The 24128-nt window shown below is 33.7% G+C and overlaps 2 protein-coding genes across 3 annotated transcripts; one reads left to right on the top strand and one right to left on the bottom strand.

Annotated features, from left to right (window-relative positions):
* Window positions 1-15624: 15624 nt before the first annotated feature.
* On the top strand, window positions 15625-16734 carry LOC108455833 (uncharacterized). The gene has a single exon (XM_017754397.2). The coding sequence runs from the start codon at window positions 15731-15733 to the stop codon at window positions 16475-16477; it is 747 nt and encodes a 248-aa protein (XP_017609886.1). The 5' UTR covers window positions 15625-15730; the 3' UTR covers window positions 16478-16734.
* A 575-nt stretch (window positions 16735-17309) lies between these two features.
* LOC108454516 (leucine-rich repeat receptor-like serine/threonine-protein kinase At2g14510) lies at window positions 17310-22567 on the bottom strand. Of its 2 annotated transcripts, none has more exons than XR_001866733.2 (9): window positions 22151-22567; window positions 21523-22075; window positions 20767-21230; window positions 20411-20546; window positions 20255-20326; window positions 20106-20174; window positions 19937-19988; window positions 17773-17844; window positions 17310-17663 (listed from the first exon to the last, which is right to left on the bottom strand). XR_001866733.2 is itself a non-coding variant. In XM_017753004.2 (9 exons), the coding sequence occupies exons 1-9, from the start codon at window positions 22242-22244 to the stop codon at window positions 17627-17629; spliced, it is 1569 nt and encodes a 522-aa protein (XP_017608493.1). In that variant the 5' UTR covers window positions 22245-22567; the 3' UTR covers window positions 17310-17626. The 2 variants fall into 2 exon arrangements, 1 of the variants encoding a protein (XP_017608493.1); XM_017753004.2 differs by having other exon boundaries at window positions 19917-19988.
* Between the last annotated feature and the right edge of the window lie 1561 nt (window positions 22568-24128).

Here is a 24128-nt window from a genome sequence, read left to right as displayed (position 1 = left end):
GGTGTAATGTCCATGACTTGGAACTCGACCTCATAGATGTAAGGGCCCACTTCCAAAGGGATTTCGATCTTTCCCATGACTTCGTGCCTCGTCCCGTCGAATGCTCTTACCATGGAATGACAGGGCCTTAAGTAGGACAAATCCATCGGTATTCTGGAAAGCGTGGCCAATGGCATAACGTTTAATGCTGACCCATTATCGATGAGTACGTTCGGTATTATGTAGCCCTTGCAGCGAGTCGTGATATGCAGCGCTTTCACCGAGCCTCTACCATTTGGCGGTATCTCATCATCACTAAAAGAGATGAAATTGTCCGCATTCAGATTGTTTACCCATCTATCAAGCTTTTCGACAGATATGTTGTTGGCCACATAAGGTTGATTTAACACCTTCAATAAAGTATTCGATGTGGTTTCGAATTTAACAGAGAGATAGAAGCGAGATTCGTCTTTGGTCGCTTGCTCAATTGTTCCACCACACTATACTCATTGTACTTAATAAATTTCAAGAATTCTTGAGCTTCTTCCTCATTCACGTGCTTTTTAGTTTCTTGCACGGGTAGAATTTCTTGCTCGACCTCGACTTCGTGCATCACTGCTTTCCCTTTTGTTTCGAGTCGCTACTTTTCTTTACCTGGCTCAACTTCTTTAGAATAGCATCGTCCACTTGAGTAAAATGACCTACCTCCCAACATTTTCGTTATGGCTTTGGACTTTTCAACTTCGGTGTAACGATATTAACATCATATCTCCATGGTACTGCTTTGTTGTCTTTATACGGGAAAGGAGACAGTACTTCAATTACCACCTGTGGTTTCAACGGCTCTCTCATCTCGTCGTAATAAATTATCAACGGTCGATCAGCACTATAAGGAGGCCCTGATGATTGGCTATCAGAGACGCATACTTCTCTTTCGTTGGCATCTTCTCTCTTATTAAGGAGCTTGATCTCCTTATTATCCATCCGGTCTTGAAGTAACCTTTTAAAGTCCTCACATGACTGAATGTCATGTCCAACAATCCCATGAAAATTGTAAAAACTTTGACCTTCTTCTCCAAAAATTCTATCAGAGTGACTGAGCAATCCTTTCTTAACCAATACCTCCCAGATTTTCTGCAGAGGCGTCCTTATTTCTGAAACACATCTTCTGTCCGTCCATTCATCTTCTTTTCCCACTGTGCTCACATTCCCTTCGGTATGGTTAGGAAACGGGTTCCCGTGGCGCATCGCACTATCGAATCGTAGGATACCCGCGTCAATGAGTCCTTGAACTCTTCTTTTGAAAGCAAGACAGTTCTCAGTAGAGTGCCCCTGGTTCCCTGCATGGTATGCGCAGCTAGCGTTTGGATCATACCATTTCGGGTTTGGAGGTTTAAGGGGTGCCATGTAATAGGGTGATATTAATTGCTTCTCCAGAAGTTTTGAGTACAATTCCCTATATGATACAGGAATAGGGGTGAATTGTTGTCTCTCGGGATTGGGCCTTGTTGGTCTTGGTTCATTTCTGGGTTGGCTTTGAGTGGGTAGAGTGTTTTGTGGGAATGTGGTGACGGGTCTTTGGTTGTTGGTGGCGTATACGGGGTAGGACGGATGTGGTGCTTAGTAGTAAGGGGTTTGAGGGGGATAATAGAAATTTGGGGGTGGATAATTTAGAGGTCGGGGTTGGTTAGGATACAAATTGGGAATGTAACGACTCTCAGTTCCCACCATGTGGGCTTCTGGTTCTTTCTTTCTTACGGTTGCTGCTTTCTTTGAGCCTTCTGATCCTTCCATTCTACCACTTTTGACGGCATTTTCTATGAGTTCACCAGATATTACGATATCTGAAAAATCCTTCGTAGCACTTCCCACCAGCTTGTCATAGAATGGTGCTTTCAGAGTATTGATGAAAATGACTGTTATCTCAGTCTTAGTCAGTGGAGGCTCCACTTGGGCCGAGATATATCTCCATCTTTGCGCATATTGTCTAAAGGATTCTGTTGGTTTCTTCTCCATCATTTGCAAGGTCATACTGATGCGGCACCATCTCCGATACATGCTTGTCTTGATCGCAAAATCGACGCCAAGTCCTTCCAAGATCGAATCTTTTCCCTACTAAGTTGATTGTACCACCGGAGAGCTGACCCTGTTAAACTATCTTGGAAGCAATGTATGAGTAGTTTATCCTCGTTCATATAACCAGTCATTTTTCGACAAAACATGACCAGATGCGCCTTTGGACATCTCGTCCCATCATACTTCTCAAAATCAGACACTTTAAACTTTGGGGGCAAAATCAGATCGGGTACCAAACTGAGTTCTTTGGCACCCAGTGCGGAGAAGACTTCAGTGCCTTCTATCGCTTTGAGTCTTTCCTCTAGACTCCTATATTTTGCGTCATGGTTATCCGATTTCAACTTGGCTACCTCTGCTGGGTCATCCAGGTCTGGAACTAGTGGATCAGCAGGACTAGCCCCTGGGCTTGACGCGAATATTCCTTGCCCCAAATTAGTGGGTGGAGTAGGTGGCATGGGTTGATGTTCCAAGCCAGTGGGTTCCCCTTGAGTATACCCTCTCAGTGTTGTATATGCGAGCGGTGGAGTGAATCCTGGTGGATAGAGTGGATCCTGATCGTGGTGAATTCTTGATCGAGATTCCTCAATGTCAGGGCTCCGCATGGGTCCTTTTCCTTTAACTAGAGCTGACATCATCTCCATCATCTTGGCCATTTGATCTCTTTGCTCGAGTGATTCCTCTCGAGATCTCACCATTAGGTCTCTCGTCTCTTGTTACGATTTGGCCGTTGCTCTTGTAATTCTTTTTAGCCTTTTCCATCCTTTCAATTCTCTCATTGAATTCACTTCCATCACTCTAGCTTGTCGGTTGCGTTTTATCTTGATGACGTGGTTCCAGTCTTGTGGTATTGCAACTGCGAATTATATATTTTGTCTTCAGCGACCGAGTATGGGATATGCGATGTATGGATGAATGCATGAATGAATGCACGAATGTCAAAATGTTAATATGTTAATTATGCAAGGAATGCAAAAAATTGGTGTTAATTTCAAGGTAGCCCCATATTTAGGCATTTCATTTATCAACATAGCCTATTACACAAAGTTTCCATTTTTCCAATGGTTACACAAATTTCCTAGCCACATTGCCTTGTTTCTTCACTTGTTCTAAAAACTCTGATATACTCGATCTTCGACTCGGAGGGAATTGGTAGCTGAGGACTTCGGCTTCATCTGATAATTGGACAACTTGCATAGCCGCTTTGCGAATTTCATTGATCAAGAAGTCAAGTTGCATTTCTTTTCCTTTGAGAGTTCCTTCATACGCGTGAATGTCCCTATCGTACTGCTCACTCTTTTCTTCTAGAGCCTTCAGGAGGTTATCTAATTGTTGTTGATGAGATTGCAGCATATTTTCTAGATCTCATGTTTTCCTTTTTAATTCTTGATGTTCAGACTGACTATTCGCCAATTCTGCAGTCGCTATTTCATACTCGGCATTTTTCCCTCTTAACTCTATCACAGCGCGCGCAGCCTTTTCCTCCTCTTTCTTCGCTTTTCCCTTCCAAAACTCCATTCCTCCCTTGATATTGCTAATTTCTTCCTTCCATTCTGCTGTCGACTTGCCTAACCCACTATTCTTTATAGTGTTTCTTAATTTATTGTTTTCCAAATGAAGGTCCCTTAAGTCGTTTCTCACAATCTCGGCTTCTCTTTGTACTTTTTCAGTTCTGGATCTTTCAACTTTGAACTTGATCTTGATTGATAGTTTTCTTCTTGAAGGGCACTAAGGTCTCGAGACATCTTGGCCTTTTCGCGTTCGAATTCTTGTCTTGCCATTTCTAGCTCAGAGGGCGTTTCCTTCGAGAAAGGATTCTCGATGGGGTGGTTTGTTGACGAGATTTGCTGATTATTTACCCGTTGCTTCCTCCATGCGTCGTAATCTTGGGTAAGGGTATCAGCATACAAGGCTAATTCCATGAAATGAATTTTCTTCCAAGACTTTGCAGTGTCTCGGACTCTCTTCATATATCCTTCACCATGGCGAAGCTTTCGAATATGCTAATCCTCCGATTAAGGGTATGAATTGTCGTGCGAAAATTGCCTTTGGACCAATAGCAGAGCATATCCAACTCCTCCCCATAACCCGAGTAAAGGTACCCAATCTTGGCTCCCACATTTGTATAGCATAACTGAAGGACGGATCCAGGGTGCTCTCCATGTTATATCCTCTGCGCGAAGGTTCTGAAAGACTGATACCCAATATTGCTCGGTGACTTCCTTCGGCCATTCTTTCTTGAAGAAAGCTTCTAGCGGGGAGAATGTTTTAGAAAACATGTGGAATGGAGTGCGCTCTACCTTCCAGAAGTGACTCAAAATCCAAACATTGAGCAACTGCGTGCATCCGATAAATCGTCCCTCCCCTTTTCTTCGACAACTACTCAGGGACCTGAAGGTCTCGGCTAGGATGGTTGGGACAGGGTTGATTCCTTGTTTTAACCTTTCGAAGAAATCAACTCATCGCAACTTCGAGATGTCGAGAACCTTTGGGAAAATAACCAAACCATAAATGGCCAAAGCGAATAGATTTACCCTTTTCAAAGATGTCGGGATGGTTCGAGTCAAATCTCGTAGGGAGGACCATGGAATGCAAATGGTTTCGTTCTTCTTCTTTATCTGTTTTTCAGCCCATGCATCGGTCATGTCATCGGTCTCACTAACTTTTTCTTGCGGTCATCGGCTTAGGCTCCTTCACATATATTTTGCGAATTGTACATTGTCGATGCGGAGTAAAGCAAAGATACTCTTCTATGGTTGGAGTCATGTCTTCTTGATTGAAGGTGAAACAACGATAAGTGGGTCCCGAATCGAACCATGGCTTGAATCAACTGTTCGTCTACACGGATGGTGATCAGGTGAGCTATATCTCCGTACCTCTCAGTGAAAATGTCTCTAGTGTCTGAACCCCACTGATTCTAAATTTGAACCAAATCTTCGAGGTTATTTTGGCGAACATTCGTAATTATTTGTTCGGGCAAATTGGCAGCACACCTTTCCACAAGACTATCCCCCTTGTCCCTCTGAGTTTTTAGAGACCAGTCCCGCACCACGGCATTCTTCTCGGTCATTTGTGTAATTGACTCCTCCATCAGAAACCCGTTTTTTGGCAACCAACCTTTAATCAACACCCTCCTAATATGATGCCTATGATGCATGATAAAAATAAAAACAAGCAAACTTGGTTAGTAAACACAACAAACATAATTTGAAAAATAAACTAAACTACCCGATCCAATTATTTTGCATAAATAGTGTAAATGAAAGGCATTTTCCCCGTGTACTTATTTTGGTGACTATAAGCGGACAGAGGTTCGGCATGGCTCTAATTGGATAGCTCGTATGGTTCATTATATGTAGTCTCGGTTCTAGACAATTTTCGAATTGCTCGTACTATCATCTGCTAAGATTAGCACGAAGCCTCGGTCATAACCCATCACGAGCTCACGAGTTCAATTCGAGGATTACATTTACTTATGCCTATGCGGAGGGACAAGTTAACTCACGAAAGCATAAGTCATATGTAACCGAAAGTATTCACTAGCTCTGCGGAGGGACGAGTTAACTCACGAAGGCGTAGCGTTTACTTTCACTTAAAGCAGACGGAGCCCGGGTAGAGAGCTCATGTTATGCGAAAATGCAAGTGCACGGTATGTGGGGCAAAACTTCATAAACCTTTACGTTTTGCTAAAAAAAACTAAACCAAAATTAAAACCATAAAATTTGAAAACTAAAAAACAACCAAATAAGTAAGTTAGAAGAACTATTTACAATACGATACAAATGCATGAATTTTGAAAACGAGATTTTCGGATCACGACCAAATATTTACTTTGAACAAGAAAATTTGAAAATTTTGACAAAACGTGTTTAATTCCAGACACGATTCTCAAAAAGGATCCCCAGCGGAGTCGCCAGCTGTAGCGACGTAAAAATTTTGGTGTCTAAGCCCGGGTTGCTAAATGTGGCGATTAAAAATTGGGAAGTTGAAATTTGATTTTGGAATAAATAGGGAGTCGCCACCGATCCTTTTTCCTAGGTGTGATCGGACACCTATTAGGTTTCTTATTAAACAAGATAAAAGGGTGAGTTTGGGTTTACGTTAAAATCCAGAGAAAAATTAGGGTTCGGGGGTCGGTTACGCGCGAGGAAGGTATTAGCACCCTCGCAACGCCCAAAAATTGGTATCTCATAAACATGTGTTGTCTAGATTTTCAAAAATACGAGTTCAATGTAACGTTTAGTCGAGATCCGAAAAAGATGAAAAATCTTCAATTCTTTGGATTTTCGAGAAGGACATACCGTTTTAACACGAGTCGATTGATGTTCATCCAACATAGCGATGAAATCAGCGACATTGTGTTAAACCGACATATTGCCTTATGTATTAAAATTAATTTGAAAAAGATTCTAAAAGTAAGAATTTAAAAATAAATAAATGATGCGAATAATGATATTATGAATAAAAAATATCAACATGGGATACTAGAACATTCGAATAACAATAACAATGACATTTGCAAAAGAAATAAAGACAAATCATGAATAAATACAAAATATACTTAGCAATAATAATAGCAGATAACATGTACATAAAATGACATGCAAAAATATAATGTACGACATATATACATGACGTATGAAAATATAATGCCTAAAAGATACATATGTGTAGTAATATTAAATATGTATATGTATATACATAGTACAGATGAGCATTATACGATATATATTAGGAATATAAAAACATGTATTTATACACTAATAATCATAAATAAAGATGTATGTACACCAAATAGTACATAATATTGAAATAATATAATAAGTGGCAATAGTGAAAATAATAAGTACACTAATGAATAATATGATATCTGAAAATAATATTAATATAAAAGTATATATACATACGTGTAATAAAATATGTGTACTAATATATAATAAAATATAATATATACATGGTATATAAAAGAGAATATGTACGTGAAATGTATAAGAAATATATATATAATTAGTAATATTAAAGATATATACATAACATATATAGAACGATATACAATACGTACATACCTTAGAAATGATAATAAAACTATTTTGTACATTACACAAATACATACACACATATAAATATATATAAATAATAGTATTAGAAATATACCATATAATATTAGATATATATATATATATATAATAGTATGAAAGAAAATATAACTAATAATATTAAAATATATATAATAATATATATAAAATATAATATTAAGAACTTATATACATCACGTATGTAAAAAATACATATAATATTACAACATTTACATGATATATACATATTAGAAATAAATAACAACTAATAATAATAATATTAGAAATATAATGAGTTATGAAAACGAATATAATATAATAGTAATATTAAAATAAAGTAATTAAAATAGTACTATATATAAATGTATGAATATATACATATATAATATACATATATTAATATTAATAATAATGCTAAAACTAGAAATAGTAATCATTAGTAGTAATAATACTTTGAAAATAATTAATATATTAATAAAATAATAGTAATAATATTAATAATATGTAAAAAATGAAAATAAACGAAAAGGACTAAAATTGAACAAGAAACAAAGTTTTGGGGCTGTTTTAGAATAAAAGAAATAAAAAGCTAATTTGAACACGCGTAAAATAGTGGGGACCGAAAGAGTAATTTTCCCAAGCCTTTAAAACACTCGCTTGGCAGGACTAAATTGAATATCGCGACAAAGCTCAGGGCCAATTTATAAATAAAAAATGACTTAATTGCAAAAGGGTGAAAAAGCGGAAGGGCCGCGCGCATAAATAAACCATTGATAAAAAAAACACGCGGATCCTTAGTGGGTTTGGATCCGGTCGGGTCGGGTAGGCTCAAAACGGCGCCGTTTTGGGGCTTAAGTGCAGCCCCTAAAACGACACCGTTTCGGAGGGCTATAAATAAGCCCAAATTCAGAAAAAAAAATCATTTGTGGGGGGAGAAAGGAAAAAAAAAGGAGAGAGAAAAGGAGAGGGGAAAAATGAGAGGGGGAGAGGGGAGGAGAGAGGGCTCCGGCCACGGACCGGTCATCGGCCGGTCATGGGATGGTCACCGAACCCATGCATGCGGCCCGCCACCGAAAAGGTAATTTTTTTTGCATTATTTATTTATTTATTTATATTTTATGTTTTAATATATAGGTTAAAACTTAAAACCGACTTGAAATAAAGAAAAAAAAAAGAAAAAAATCACCTTAGGGTTTTTTGTTTCTTCAACCTCTGATTTGATGATGTTATGGTATTTAAATGCTGATGAATGTAATATTTGCTAAAAATCGAATGTTTTTTCTCATTGATTGAATTTTTTTGGAACCTTTTTTACAGTGTTTTGTTCCGCTTCTTATAGCCTGCTTCTGTTACACTTTTATTATTATTTTTGCCATTCTTCTCTGCTTTTTGTCTGCTGTTGTTTGTTGTTTTGCAGGGCATGGGCGATGGTGGCATGCGTGGTGGCTCTACATGCGAGGGGCGCCAGGGTATGGGGCTGATGGCTGATGTCAGAACAAGTGGAAGCCGAACATGGGGGCTAGGGTTTTGGTTGTAGATGGGCTAGGGTCAGTGGGTTAGTTTAGGTGGGCTGATGAAATTAGGGTGGGTATTAGGTTGGAATGGGTTGTAGTGGGCCATTCGGGTTTGGGTTAGATATTGGGCTGTTTTGTATTGGTTAAGGGACTTGGGTAATTGGGTTTTGGGTTTGGCCCAAAATTGGCCTGTACACCTTAATTCCCTTTACTATAACAATTGATCACCACTAAAACCTAGCCACAATAGCCTCGCCACAACTTCTTAACATTGCCCAGACAACGGAACTCATATAATTAGTAAAAGATAAATTGAGAAAAGCTTCTCTAAACATCTATCAATCCATCATATATGATAAACATTTTGTTCGGTCTAACAAGTTGACTCCAATAATACCCTAATTTGACACATACCACCCTACTACTGCATCTAATGAGAAGGGCAACTCAATGGTTGGGACTCATGTCCAACCCTTATCCTCTTGTAAATAACCGAAACAGCAAGTAACCTGACTCTATAGGAAACCCCATCCCAATAAACTCTCCAATATAGCAACTTTATACACAATACATAATGTGAATCGCCCTCATCCTAACAACTCTTTGCACTCTTACAATATGGACTGTCATTACAAGTCACTCGTATTTTTTTGTGTTGTAACATGCATCAAATTTAAATTATTTATATAATAAGTATATACATGTTTTATAACATAATTCACTTGTTTTACATATCAAATTTGAGTTGGTATTTGATAGAATCAACCTAATAAAGGACCTAAATAATAGGATAATTAATATTTTAAAATTTTAATTTTTTAAAAAGAAATTAATGATATTTGGTCAAAGTTAGTTAAACAAGTTGGTTGGAGTCAAAACTCATTGTGTGGGGTGGTCCAATTTGCTTTCTGTCTGCCTCTATCAATCAACACAATGAGACTTGTATAATTTAATAATGGCATTGGCATTGGTTTTAGCATATGTTGATACTGTAACAGCTAAGCTTTGCGATGAAACTGAGCTACTATGGTTTAATCATTAAATTTTATAAAAGAAAATTACAATAATTAGTGGTCCCCCATTCCTTGCAGAGTTTTCTTTTTTAGTCACATTGGCATTCATGCTTTAGGCCTTGGATTGTACTCCGGATCAATTGAATTTCCACAAAAAGTCACCCAAAAAAAAGTTTTATGATGGGGTCCCTATCCTTATTATCACCCATAAGCCAGCCTAACCCTAGCTCTCTTATCAAATGGGCCTTTGAAGATAGCTACTAAATTCTTGTCTTATGACCTTTTCCTCTTTGTCCCTAACACCAATTATTAACCTGTCATACTTACAAACACTATTCAGTTGAAATACTACATGAATTAATCCATTGAATCAGTAAAAGAAAGTTGTGTTCAAATATTTAACCCAGATTAATTTTTTAGATTCAATCCTCATCTTTATTCTTTATCCTTTATTACGAAAAAATATATATATGAAATAAGGCATCGGATCCAAATTTTATAAATGGAAAAAATAATGTTGAGAGAACTTCTATTTGTTTAGAGGTTTTACGTAACTTAGTTCTTATATGATATCAGAAATTTTAACCAAAATAATTATATGAATTATTAACATTTCAAAATTTATATGATCTGTTATTTTGATACAATATTTATAACTACCCATAATTCTTCCCCAACCAGGATAATGCGCTTCAACACACTTGAACTCATGTCCTTCTACATTGGTAACAATATCAATACCAATCGAACTAAAATTTAATCAAAACATTAATATAAAAATTTAAATACAATGGAAATATCTTGAGTTTTGCCTGTGGATGTTGAATTTTTTATATCTAGATTGGCGATTTCATGGTTCATCTATTTATTTAAATAAATTTTTATTTATGTTTGTATTAAATTTAAGATTATTCAATTTTTAGATGACATATATCACCTAATATATTAATTGAATAGTTCATTCTTGAGATGTTTCACAAATTTTAGAGATGGGTTTAAATATTTACACTAAATCAAAAGCATAAACAAATTACCCAACTATCAAAAATTTCCTTGTTCCATCATATTAAAAGAGAAAATGAAAGAAAAGAGAAGAGAGAGACTTGGTCAAATTTTGGCTTCAGTCCCTATACTTGATTGAAGTCTAAGATATAATCTTTATAGTTAAAAAGCTAAAAATTAAGTCCTTTTACTTTTTCAATTTAAAAATATAACTTTGATTCCTAATACCATCAGTATTTTCCATCAAAGTTTCTCGTCAATATATTAATGCAATCATATCAACTTCAAAAGTAATCATTATCTAGTAGGAAGCAAGATTTGACAAAAAATACAAACATTGCCTACAATTGGATCTAGTAGTAAGCAATACGGTTATTTTCTCTATAGACATGTCTTAGAATCCAATGATCTTTATGTACCAAAATCTTATGGATCCGTCTAATCAAAGTAGAATTTGAAACTGTCAATGAACTATTTTGAATAGCTTTAATCAACTGCAAATTGTCAGAATGAATCACTATTTTACTATAACTATGCTGTTGAAGAAGGATCAAACTATCGAAGAAACCCCATAATTCAGCAGTAATATAAACTTATTGAGTTTAATTGTATGGAGGAGGGTAAAAATGAAAACATAAAAAGGGGATTGAATTAATCAAGCACAAAAGATGAAAGACTAAGAAAAGGTAGAACAAGAATCAAATAATTAAATCTTAACTTAGATTGTAAATCACATGTTAAGTATAAGTTGTTTGTTTCAAGGTGTGGTAAAGCTTTAAACATTATTGTCTCCCTCTTATTCTATCATAGAAAAAAGAGCACAGAATGTGATTAATAATCAATTAAAAGATTAAGCATTATGATGGTAATTATTAGCTGTCTGGATTTAATTAAGAGATGTTCAAATCTTGGAACAAGCTTTTCCAGCAGCTGGACATGATCATTATATACCAATGGTGAATTATTCTCAATGACGAAAATACCCTTTCATTGATGAAAAATTAACTAGATATGTCCATGTGAGTCAAGGTATTTCAAGGGGTATTTTGGTCAGTGAATGAATCATATATATATATATATATATAATTGATTCAGATTTCACATGGCTAATATTTACTTTCATGTGATCACATGCTTAAGCCTCTCTTTACTTGTTATAATATGTAAGCTCTTAAGATGAGTCAAAGGAAACTAAGCTTTTTTTTTTCCTTTTTAAAATTTTCCTTCATTTATCCAAATAAATTAATCAAAATTCTCACTCTCACTATTGTTTAAAAGATAAGCATATAATAATCTATTTTAAAATTTTTCATGTTTGCTGCTAAAAAGTATTGTAAAAATCTGTTTATCAACAACTTGTTTGATAATGTAATTGTTCTGAGTTGAAAGGAAATTAACTTTTTCCACACAAATTTTCAAAGTACCGTTTATTTAGAACTGTCAAATTCTTCAACAAATCGATGTTGTTAAGAAATTTATTGGCTCCGAACAGATGAAATTTCAATAATTTCTTTGAAAGAATCGATCTTCAATCAGAGTTGTAAAAAATTGTTGTGAGAAGAAAGTTGAGTTATGGGTGCTAAGCTTCAAATTTTAAATCTATTAAATGTCATTTAAAAATAAGGCCATATAAATCAATTAAGCTATGTAATTAAATCAAAACTTTTGGCTTATTAGTTATACATGTTCATCCCATAACCCACATTACAAATTTGAGTCTTTGGGTGTTAAGTTATAAAGAAAAAGTTAAGTAATTGTATATATATATATATTTATTTATTCATTTTATCATAATTACATTTAAAGTATTTTATATGTATATAAAGTTTTATATATTAATAGTTAGCATTATATAGATTTCGACCCATTGTGAATACTTATTTTTTTCTTTTTCTTGCCATATATAATATGATAATATTGAAGCTAAATAATGGGTTTTTTTTAATCTATATACCTATGCATTTTAGAAATATGACCTTCCTTTAAATATGGTTAAATTTTAGTCATTCTAATATGCTTAAATTTGAAATATTTTATATTTTAATTTTATCATAATTTGGCCTTAATATTTTTATAATATTATTAATTAGTCTAAATATTTTATTATTATTTTATAATTGGGATAGAGGTGAGGTTGCTAGAAATTGAACCCAAGCTCTCGTGCCACAACACAAATGCTCTTGTCACTAAGTTAAGAGGTTGTTGGCCACTAATTAATATCAATAACTTTTTCGATTAAATCATTATGTGGCTATATTTAGTTTAAATCATTTTGTAGGTTTGTATTGCTTTTTGGCATTATAAGATAATGGTTTAATTTCAATTTTGCCCTTTAGATTATGTTAAAACTTAATATTTAATCTATATACTTTAATTGTTGACATAATTGGTCTCTTTAATTTTATAATGTCATTAGTTAGTCTAAATAGTTAATATAGTTAACTATTTCAATCAAAATGTTAATACCAATTTTTCTTAAGAACATTATTAGTAAGTTTCTTTTTTGTCACTCAACTATGAAAAGTTACAAAATGGTCACCCAACTATTTGACTCTTTTTTTTTTCTTTTTTTGACCACTGGTTGTTAAAGGCTAACGAAAAGATAACATGAAAACTTTTAAAATTGACATGATAGTTCTCAATACTCACATATTACCTAATTTAGTCATCCGGTGTGAATATTATAAAACTGGTAAAGAGTGAACCAACGAAGACTGAGTCATCTCAGCCATTAGCTTCTCATCTAATGAGGAAGAGTTGAAGTATTAAGAGAAAAGAATGAGAAAACAAGGAAATTATGATATTGAGTTTTTTGGTGTTTCTATTTTTGATATTTTTATCGAATTTAGATAATTTTGTCTTTTAAGCTTTTGAAGTGAAACGGTCACAAAGAAAGCAAAACTACAAAAAGAACTAAATTACACAATGTGCAAATGTCTATTGTTAAATTTTTCTGAATCAAAACTAAATTGATACAATGTATAAATTATTTGAGGGTTGAAGTTACTATTATGTCAATTTTAAAATTTATAACGTCATTTTTCCGTCAGCCATTTAATGTCTAGGGACCCAATAGTTGGGCGGCCACCAATGTAGTTTACCCAACATTATTTTATCACGATGGTTGCAAATAGGTTTTGTTAAGAAACAATTCTAATTAGTATTTTCAATGTTATTTTTATTATTACATCAAATTTTTAAAATTTTAAAATATCACACTAGAAAATTTAATTTGGATCTGAATTTTAAATAAATAAAAAAGTAAATAACTATATTTCTAATAATAAGAGTAGTGAAGTACATATTTTAACCTTCAAAATTTATTCTATAATTTGACACAAACAAGTAATCATGTCAACATAAAATGTGGATTGAAAACCAAACCATACTAGTTTGTAATTAACATGTTAAATTCCAAAATATAAAATTTCAGTTTTATTCTTTTGGTGGTAAAAGAAAATCACTTGACATAAAATATGCTTAAGTTGTTGATACAAAATATCAACAGAAGTGAAGAAGAAGGAGAAAAGTGTTCTGGTAAAGAAGTAGATTAAAGGTCCCGAATGAAAAGTCATCCCTTTAAAGTGGGTCTTTAGAAATATATATAAAAATAATTTTTGAATTAGATTAAGGCTCGGATTATGATAATTATTATTCAATTTTTTACAATTCATATTCATAAAAGAAAAAAAAAGTTACCAGCCGACCCTTTCCAGGAAAACCATATTGAGTGTGTTTAAAGATAAAATTAACAACTTTATAAAAACAAGCAATACATTAATTAATTTGGTTTCTCAATAAATCTCAACTTCATCAATGCTATTAATACCTTATAAAATTTCCGCTATCAAAAGCATTTAAAAGAAGGAAACGTTAATTAATATAAAACTCCAATAATCATATTTTCTCAAATACATAGAAATCAACATTTTAACTGTATTATCATAATAATTTACTAATTTAAAAATCTGCAAAAATTTAATTGTATCTGACTTAACACATTCTTAAATATTTATTCATCACTTGTTTCGGAGTTTACACGAGAAGCGAGAAAACTTCATAATCTAATTTAATTACTAATTCTTTTTATTAATGTTATCAAATTTGTTCATTATATTTTGTTTTGAGATCAAACCCAAAAGTTAGGAAAAAAGTTTTAGGGTTAGGAATTAAATTAAATATTTTTATAATAGTAAAAATATAATTTTACTATTTTAATAGTTTAGATATTTATAAATTTTAAAAATTAAATTAAATTGTTACTATATTAAGAGGTTATTAATTTAAAATTTTATAAATTATAATAAAAAAGAAAAAAAAGGAGAAATGATGGCTTATAAATTGCATGCAAAATGAAAGCAGAACTCAAAAGGAAAAACCTTTTTGTCCTTTACCAAAATATAAGAGTGTCCGTCCCATGTGATGTTTTCAATATAATTAAACACCACATTAGCAGCTCACTTGTTTCGACCTCCCTACATCACTTTAAATATCTCTGTATTCTATATTTATTTGTGTTAAATTTCTCAAAATTTTAATTTAACCTTTAAACTTCAAAACATTTCAATTAAATCGTATGGTTTCAATTATATCGTTTTCTCAATACGTGTTTAACATTTGATGATTAGATTGATAAAAAAGATCTGATTAGAATGAAACTCTAGTTATAAAATGGAAATGCTCATGAAATGCTTTTGTTATAAGGACTGGATCAAAATAATCTAAATTAATTTAATTTTATACTCTTAAAAAGAATTTAATAATCCAAATTGAAACAAAGTTAAACTTTACTATTTAAAAGCTGACATGAAATTAATTTTGTTCATTTATAAATATGCAAAAAGTTTTGCAGTTTAGGGGCTAATTTAAAATTTAGCATATAGTTTGGGGATATGTGTTGCAATTAACCCTTGCTCCCTTGCAATTAACACTTAAGAAACCATCTGCTTCCCCTTGCTCCCTTTATAAATCACAAATCCCATGCATCTCTACTCAGACACATAACCCAACTTTTTTTTTTTAAAGTACTGTATATAAACATTTTCTCCTCCTATTGGACCCTGAAACCTAAAGAATGGCCATGGAAGCTGTTCAAGCAAGCTCAAGAAATAGCATGGAGACAAATTCAAGCCCTAGGATTTCATTCTCAGCTGATTTTCTTGATGAAACCAACTTCATATCCATCAACCCACATTCTCAAACCGGTGACGCAGACAAGGACAAAGACAAAACGGCAGCAGCAAGGGTTGCTGTTGCAGATTTTGAGTTCCTTTCAAGCAATGTGAGCAGCCATGCCATGCTGACAGCCGATGAGCTTTTCTTTGAAGGGAAATTGCTCCCTTTTTGGCAAATGCATCATTCCGAGAAGCTCAAACAAATCAACCTAAGAAAAGAAAGCGGCGGTGATGGCGAGGGTGATGATGATGACGATGAGCGTGAAGTGGTGGAAAACAAGGAGGAGAGTAGTAGGGTGAGTTGGTTTGTTGATGATGACCCGTCACCGAGACCACCGAAATGTACGGTGTTGTGGAAAGAGTTGCTGAGGTTGAAGAAACAACGGGCGACGTCATCGTTGTCACCGTCGTCGTCTTCGTCATCGTCGTCGTCGAGCTCATTGGCCGATGTAGCCGAAGAAGGGAAACAAGGATCAGGGAATAGAGATAATAAGCATGTGAAGAGGATAAAGAAAGGGTTGGAAAGAACAAGATCAGCAAGTATTAGGATCAGGCCAATGATTAATGTGCCTATTTGCACACAAGTCAAAAGCAGTGCATTGCCTCCTCTGTTTCCACTCAAGAAAGGAAGAATATTAGAAAGGTGAAGGAAACAAAACAACCGAATCCAATCGAGTGGTATCTGAAATTTTTAGGCTCTTTCAACATGTTACATTTGTTTTTAATTTTTCAATTTTTGTTGGTTTTTTAATTATTTATGTTTTTTAGATAAAATCTTGAAATATGTTGGATGGAAGATTCAGATGTATTACAATGTAAATGTTGACTATCAACAAAAAAAAAAAAAAACTCTAGTTTAGTCTCTCTTTTTTAAAATTTTATTTTATTTTTGAATTCAAGTTCATCATGGTGTCATGTATTATTATGAATGAAGCAGAGAATCCAAACACATGCACATGCAAAGATGCAGAGTTATATGAATTTATAGGGACCCAGTCTGTAAGATAAGCCAAAGAAAAGGCTGATGAATGGGTCTTTAACAGCAATGAATTATTTTTTGGGAAAGAAGAAGATGTGGGAAAAGTGAAATGGTTCTGATTCTTCAGAAATTAAAAATTTGGTGTATTTTAGTGAGGCATATAGCACCCATGTAAATTAATCCTTTCACAATTTCAATTTCTTTATTTATTTAAATTTGAATTTGTTGTGATGCTGTTTCCAATGGGGGTTCCCAAGTACGAATTTATAAAAGCAAATGAACCTTCGCTATCGATGCTTCTGACAGGTAAATAACATCCAACATTGTAAAACAACTACACAGGCAGGCAGCTGTACTCTTCTTACCGGTAAATGGTGTTGAACTTCGAGGCAGTAATTTTTAGAGATAACAATGGATAGATATTCAATTTGTTCTTTTTCTTGTAATATTATAGATTCAAATAATACTACAAAAGAAAAATAATGCACAAATGATACAAATTCATGAATCAATTAAAATTTATATTGTAAAGAATATAATGAAGTATACGGCTATGATTTACAGATATGATTTCGTATTTGAGTAAATAAAGAACAGACTAGCTGAACATGGACAACTATTTCTAGTATAATTAAGACTGAGGATGCTCCAACATGCAGAATAGGAGACAACTTTGCAATCAAACAGACAACAATGGTGGAACTTCCACCAAAATTTCAGACCAAGATGATACCTTTTTGATACAGAATTCAGTGAAATCGAGTATTTTGATCATTGCAATCGTGTGATGTTACCTCTGAACGCATGTACAATCTACTTAAGGTGATGGGGATAAAAACTGATTTCCAGAAGTCCTGAAACAAATTAAAATGTAGATTAATCTTGCAGTTTTATAGTTCAGAAGAGTTAAAGCTTGAAGTTTATAAGCTAAGAATGACATGACTAGTGTAAATTTATACTTACCTCAAGTCCAGTCCTGGTTTTCCTACAAGACTATCCGGTATTCGCCCAGTCAGATTATTGTTTTGTAAGAATCTAGAAGACAAAAAAAAAAAAAAAGATTAAGTAAAACAACCTAGATGGAAAGGAATGCTTGTAGGAAACAATGTGTGTGTGTCGACATAGATGGCATTTGTCATGATATCTACAAAATTGTATACCTATAGTAAAGATTTCATATGTTATTACAATGGTAGGTGGATGTAATTAGAAAGCTACTGGAGAACAGAGACATGTTTCAGCTTTTTATTTTGCATGGTTATGTTGCAAATTGAACTCAAATCAGCAAACATCAAATAAGTTTTACGGTTTGCCACAACTAAGAACAAAACCCTTAACTCCCTATGTTAAGCAAGGAAGTGAAGGACCACAAACCATATGAAACGATAGCTCTTCCTGCCAATATATAGGACACACTAATTGCCAGTCCTACAGAACTCATGTTTTAGCTAAAAGGAGTTAGGTAAACTAAGAAGGGTGAATTGGTTAATTAGAAGTTTCGAGCTATTTTAAACCAAATGAGTTTCTCCATAAAACTAAAGGGATAGGCAATTCTAAATGAAATTAAAGATCAAACTCAAGATTTACCAACATTTAGTCCTTTTCCAAAGACACCTATGATCTCCACCTTGGCTCTGTCACCAAGAAGTTCAGTCCACTAGTTTTTCAATATTACTTCCTTTTCAAGGTTAAGATATAACCTTCAGAAATTCAACTCAAATACTTGGTTTTACCCAAATCTTAAAAGTGCGCTCTAGAGGTTCAGTCCCCTTATATTTACAAACTCAAGATGATATGCATCGATTTTTTACCTCACAGAGGTTGGTTTGTGTAAATATTTGGTACAAAGAGATAATATAATAAATTACGGTAAAGTAAAAGAGATGAAGAATTTAAAGCTTTAAGACTGGTTGAAGAATTGAATCTATGACTCCTGCAATTGAAATCTCTTCAAGTGAACAGGGTTGGGAAGGCCCTGTTTATGTTGAAGACTCAACTGTTGGTTTTGCTCCAAATTCAACCCTTGGATTGCTGTCAAGTGATGAAGGAACAATCCCTTCCTTTAAGGTATCAAGTTTTTTTGCTTTCCAGCCAAAAGGTGATTCTATTTGAATAAAGATTGATCCTTCTTAACAGAATATCAATCTTTTTGCTTCTCAAGCAAAAATAAATATTCTGTTAAATTGATCCCTTATGCTTGTCAAGCCAATTTTAAAATTCAAAATATCTGAGAATCCATCGATTCAATCTCGTTGGGCTTGACAACCAAAGGGACCATTCTGCGTGAAAAAGGATTATCATTTCCACCACGGATTCAATCCTTTTCCTCAAATATAAAATTCTAAACAATTTTATCTTTGAAAAATATTGACTTTGAACTTAGAAAACATTTGAAAAAAGATTAGTTCTTTGAGAACTTTGTGTTTTGAGAAATGAATCGAGTTCAATATATTAAAATATTTTCAGGTGTTCTTCAAAGCAAATAGCACAAATCATATACCTTAAAATAACACTTACAAACTTTTCAATATACTCAATCAAGCTATTTAGCTGAATGTTTTGTCATTTCAAAATAAGGATCAATCCAAGGGTAACATTATGCAATTTATGCCTCCATTAACAAGGATATTTTTCAGGTCATGTTATTCTCCATTAATATAGGAAAGAAACCATGGTGCAAAAGACCAGGTACATGGGTCCAACAATAATAAGCTCAAGGGTCAGAATCAAGAAAGGATGACAAGACACAATGTTTTAAGTCTAGCACATTCATCTCCGACCATTTTATGATGCAATCTAAAAGAATTACTTGGGGCAATATAGTACGAATCTGATTGACAGATCAAGTGTCAAACATAAAATAACAAAATATCTTTGATCCAAATTTTTCATGCAACTTGAATCTAACAAATTAGCCAATATCCTCGAGAGGAATTTAATTGTTTTAATACTGATTTACCCTAAATATAAACAGAGTTGAATCAGTTTAGTATCTAACCTGATTAAAGATTATAATGCATTAGTCACACTAAAGTGGTTGTTATTATTTAAAACTTTATCAGAAACAAATTCATTAAAACAAACTGTATTGTGTAAGAATGATTTACAGTTCACGCAAGCTTCTCACTTCTCCAAGTGATGAGGGAATATCTCCATTGAACTGATTATCTTCCAAATGCCTTTAACAAAAAAAGGTAGCATATTAATGTAGTCAGACAATTCTAAATGAACCCTTGTACCAACTACTTAGGTAGCCAATTAAGTAAAAGAGAAAAAACATGATAAAAATAACTTACAACACTTCTAGTAGCCTTAAAGAACTGAGATTAGGTATTGTTCCTGATAGACTGTTATTACCGAGCCAACTGTTGAGGGAAAGGGAAATTCAATTAGAATGTTATTACCTCTGAAATTCATCACTTGAAATATAGTTTTAATATCATACATGCCAGTCAGTGCAGTTAAATTAGCAATGCTTGAAGACAATGATCCTGAAAGACCCATACTAGTCAAGTTCCTGAAAACAAACAAAAAGCAAGTTGTCTGAGCAAGAGTAGACGATGCATAGACAACAAAAATAAAAAGCATCTTAACTACTCACAAAGTAACCACACGAATTCGTTCACCCTCAGAACATGTAATTCCGGTCCATGTGTAATTAAGGGGCAGGCAAGGATCACCATTCCAATCAAGTGGAGGGTTCCGCAAACTGCTTTTCATTGCGTTTAAAGTTATAACTGCAACAAGAAATTGGGATCCTTTTCAAACAAACAGTAAGAGAAGTGAAGAATCCAAACAGTAGTAGCCACTTGTTAACCCAAAAGTTCATTCTTGACATAAAGAGTGCAGTATAACCAGTAACAGACAATCACCACTAAATCAGTTCGAGCATTTACCAAGGAAAAAAATTTCAATTTGATTTCACACAACAGAAGTTGAAATCAGTAGCAACCATACCATCCCTTGTATGAGTTCTTCCTCCTAGGCGAAGAATATCAAAAATCTCCCCGGCATTGATTAAAGGACTAGCATTCGAATTGGCAGCGGAACTCAAAGTAATCTTTGTTTGACCTTCAAGTGGCCATCTGGTTGCAAAGACCGCAGCTCCTGCTGAAGTCACTTCCAAATTGCTAATATACCTTACTTCATTTATGTGTATGCGAAGCACTCTTGAGCTTGAAAGCATTGAATCACGATTATCCGCAAAATACAAAGCAATGTAGTAAGTTGAGTTCGGAAGTGACAAAGGCGGCCATCTCAACTCCAGGGGTTCCAACTGATCTGTTGAAAGTGCGCTTTCAAATATTTTTGAAGGGGGTATATTCCAGAACCCAGAAACAGATGGAGTGTTATTGCTTGCTATAACAGAAACATTTTCTGCATATGGCTCCCAATATCGATCAAAGAGATCATCAGGGTAACTGGTCAGAGCACAAAACATTTATATTCAGCAATATCAAAGAAAGCGTGCTAAGAAAATGAAACTCCAACTTCAGACTTAACAAGTTTTCAAAGTGACAACAACGATATTGACAGATATTTATTTAATTTTTCCTAGCATATCCTTTTGCCATTTAGTGTGCAAAAACGACGAAATAAAAGGAGCATGCAACAAGTTTGTTTGTTTTTTTTTTTTTTTTTTGCTTAATTAGCATTTTCTTTTTAAAATATCCAATAAATGGCAAAACAAAGAAGCTAAAAACTTGGAATTACCTAATAAGGGATCGATTATGTCCAAAACTGTGCCTCACAACTAAACTCAAAGCATAAGAATCAAAATTTGTAGTATTATAAAGCGAATCCCCCAAAAGAAGCATCTCCAAACTTGAAATAAACGGGTCGGACTCCGTATACGTATTCGAAGCAATACAAACGCTCATGGTAGTCCCTTTAGCTTCAAACACAGCTTCGTAGAACGACGTCGAGCCCTTCCGATAGTCTTCCGTCGTATTTACCACTCTCCAAAACGTGCCGTCCACTATCTGATCGAAAACGGGAGGCGAAGTAAAATTCACGCCGTTGACTCCCCCGTAGTAGTAAGCCGTCCTGATTAGGTATCTCGCACCTTTGAAAACGCGCGCCGTGTAGCAGAACTTACGGCGAAGATTGTTTTGAAGAGGAAACGATCGGACGGTGGAGAAAGTGGGAAAGAGACGGGGAACCGTTAGGTTCTTTGATGAACCGGTGGAGATGAAATCCTCGTCGGGAAGCCATTCTCGGTCGTCGTTGACGGTTTTGGAAGTGGCGCCGCAATCAATCAAATATCCTACAAAGACAATTCAAATAAAAAATCGTTAGAAATGGAAATAATTGAAAAGGGAGGGGGAGAGGATATGAATACCTTTGGGTGGTTGTTGGGAGAGAGAAATGGAGAGAAAGGAGAGGAAAAGGAAGGAAAGCGAGAGTAGAAAGGAAGGAGTAGACATGGCGGACATGAAAAGAGGGAGGGAAAAATTAAAGGAATCGGAGGTTAAGGTTTGATTAGTTATGGGTTATCCGAGTGAAGAGTGAGTCTTAAACAGACACAGACCGGCTGTTGAACGAGTCAAGTGTAGGTCAAGGGTGAGTCGTGCAAGAAAACGGAATAGGGCATAGTTGGAGTTAGAGAAGATGAAATCAAAATTCAGTGGAATGGTTACATAAATGATCTCTTGTAAGTGAAGATTTGGGTTTCATGGATTCGATGCTGTTTTGATTTTGTATTTGATCGTATTCAATGACTATAAATATTTAAAGGTTAAAAAAATACATTTTTAACGTGGGAAGAAAAAACACAAACCCTGGTCATGGGCGGCTTTTCATTTGATTGGCTGTTTAGTTTCCGGTGGTTACGTGCCAGTTAAAACTTATCAACTAAAACTCGGATTATATTCTAGGTTAGCTTTAAAAAATTACCACGTTTTTTGTAATATTTATTTTTTAAATATTATATTATATCTTACGTGAAATATTTGTTTTTAAATTATAAGAAAATATTTGGTAACACTGTTAGTGAGTTTTACAAGATTAAGGGTGATAATCGTCGTTTAAATGTATAGTATAATATTAAAAAATAAATATTTAAAAAAATAATAGACCTGTTCATGGGTCGGGTTATTTAGCCCAAAAGTCTATTTGAAAACTGGAAAGGTCTAGATAAAAATATAAGCTAGAAAAATAGGTTTGGACAAAAAGATAAAACTCATTTAGAAAATAGGTCGGGCCTTGGGTAAGGTTTTTTGGCCCAAGTCTGACTTGGTCCGAATATGCAAAAAAAAGCTAATGTTTTTTTTACTGTTTTCTTGCTTCTTTTTTTTTTTACTATTATGTTGTTACTATTTTATTATTATTGGTTAGATATAGTATAACTCCTATTTTATTGTTAATTTTGTTACTATTTAGAGGTATTTGTTTGTTAAGTTATACCTATTTTAGTATTATTTAAATATATATATTTATTTTATTTTATTTTCAATTTGTTGTAAAATATTTATTTTAATGTTTTTAGTATTTTTATATAATATATTTTTTAAAATTAATATAAAAATTTAATACCAACGGCCAGGACTCAAGTTTTAACATTTTTATCTTGGTCGGACTTGAGCAAAATTTTAAACTCATTTTTTAGGCCAAGACTGGGCTTGGCAAATGGACCTAAAATTTTAGTTGGGCCTAGCTCGGCTCATGGACACCTCTAAAAAGAAGAGACACATGACAAATTTTTAAGGGTATTTGTGAAATAAAAAAAATTTATATCGTCAGTATACCAAATACTAACCCTTAATTTTTTAGTAAACTTACAGTTCTCCTTTAAAAAATGAGTACATTTATGTTTTGGTTACTTAACTTCAAAAAGTAATAAAACGATTATTGAACTATTTAAAAATTTTCATTTAAACTATTGAACTGTTAAAATTGTTGTTGTATAACATTTTCTTTTTTGCACCACTGCACCAATCAAAATATCATTTTTCTCTTATCTTTTATAAAATAGTTTAAACATAACGAATTTATGAACTCAAATCTAAACAACTTCCATCTCCAATCTTCAATATTTATTGTTAGATTGACTTGGATCTAAGATATGTTTTTTCACTCATTGATGAGTACTTATCTACCATGCCTATTGTTGAATCGTTACTTAGAGCTCACAAATCGGTCTTTAAAAAACAAAAAAACTCAGCGACTTAAATAAAAACTTTCAAATAATTTAATGACTTGAATAAAAAAAATTTAAATAACTCAATAACTTGAATGAAAACTTTCAAATAATTGATTTCAAGTTGTATGAAACATTGAAAGAAAAATAGTGAGAGATGATCGCTTTATAAAATTATAGA

Source organism: Gossypium arboreum, chromosome 9 (genome assembly GCF_025698485.1).
Source record: "Gossypium arboreum isolate Shixiya-1 chromosome 9, ASM2569848v2, whole genome shotgun sequence".
NCBI classification, from domain to species: Eukaryota; Viridiplantae; Streptophyta; class Magnoliopsida; order Malvales; family Malvaceae; genus Gossypium; species Gossypium arboreum.
This window is presented reverse-complemented; position numbering and strand designations above follow the sequence as displayed.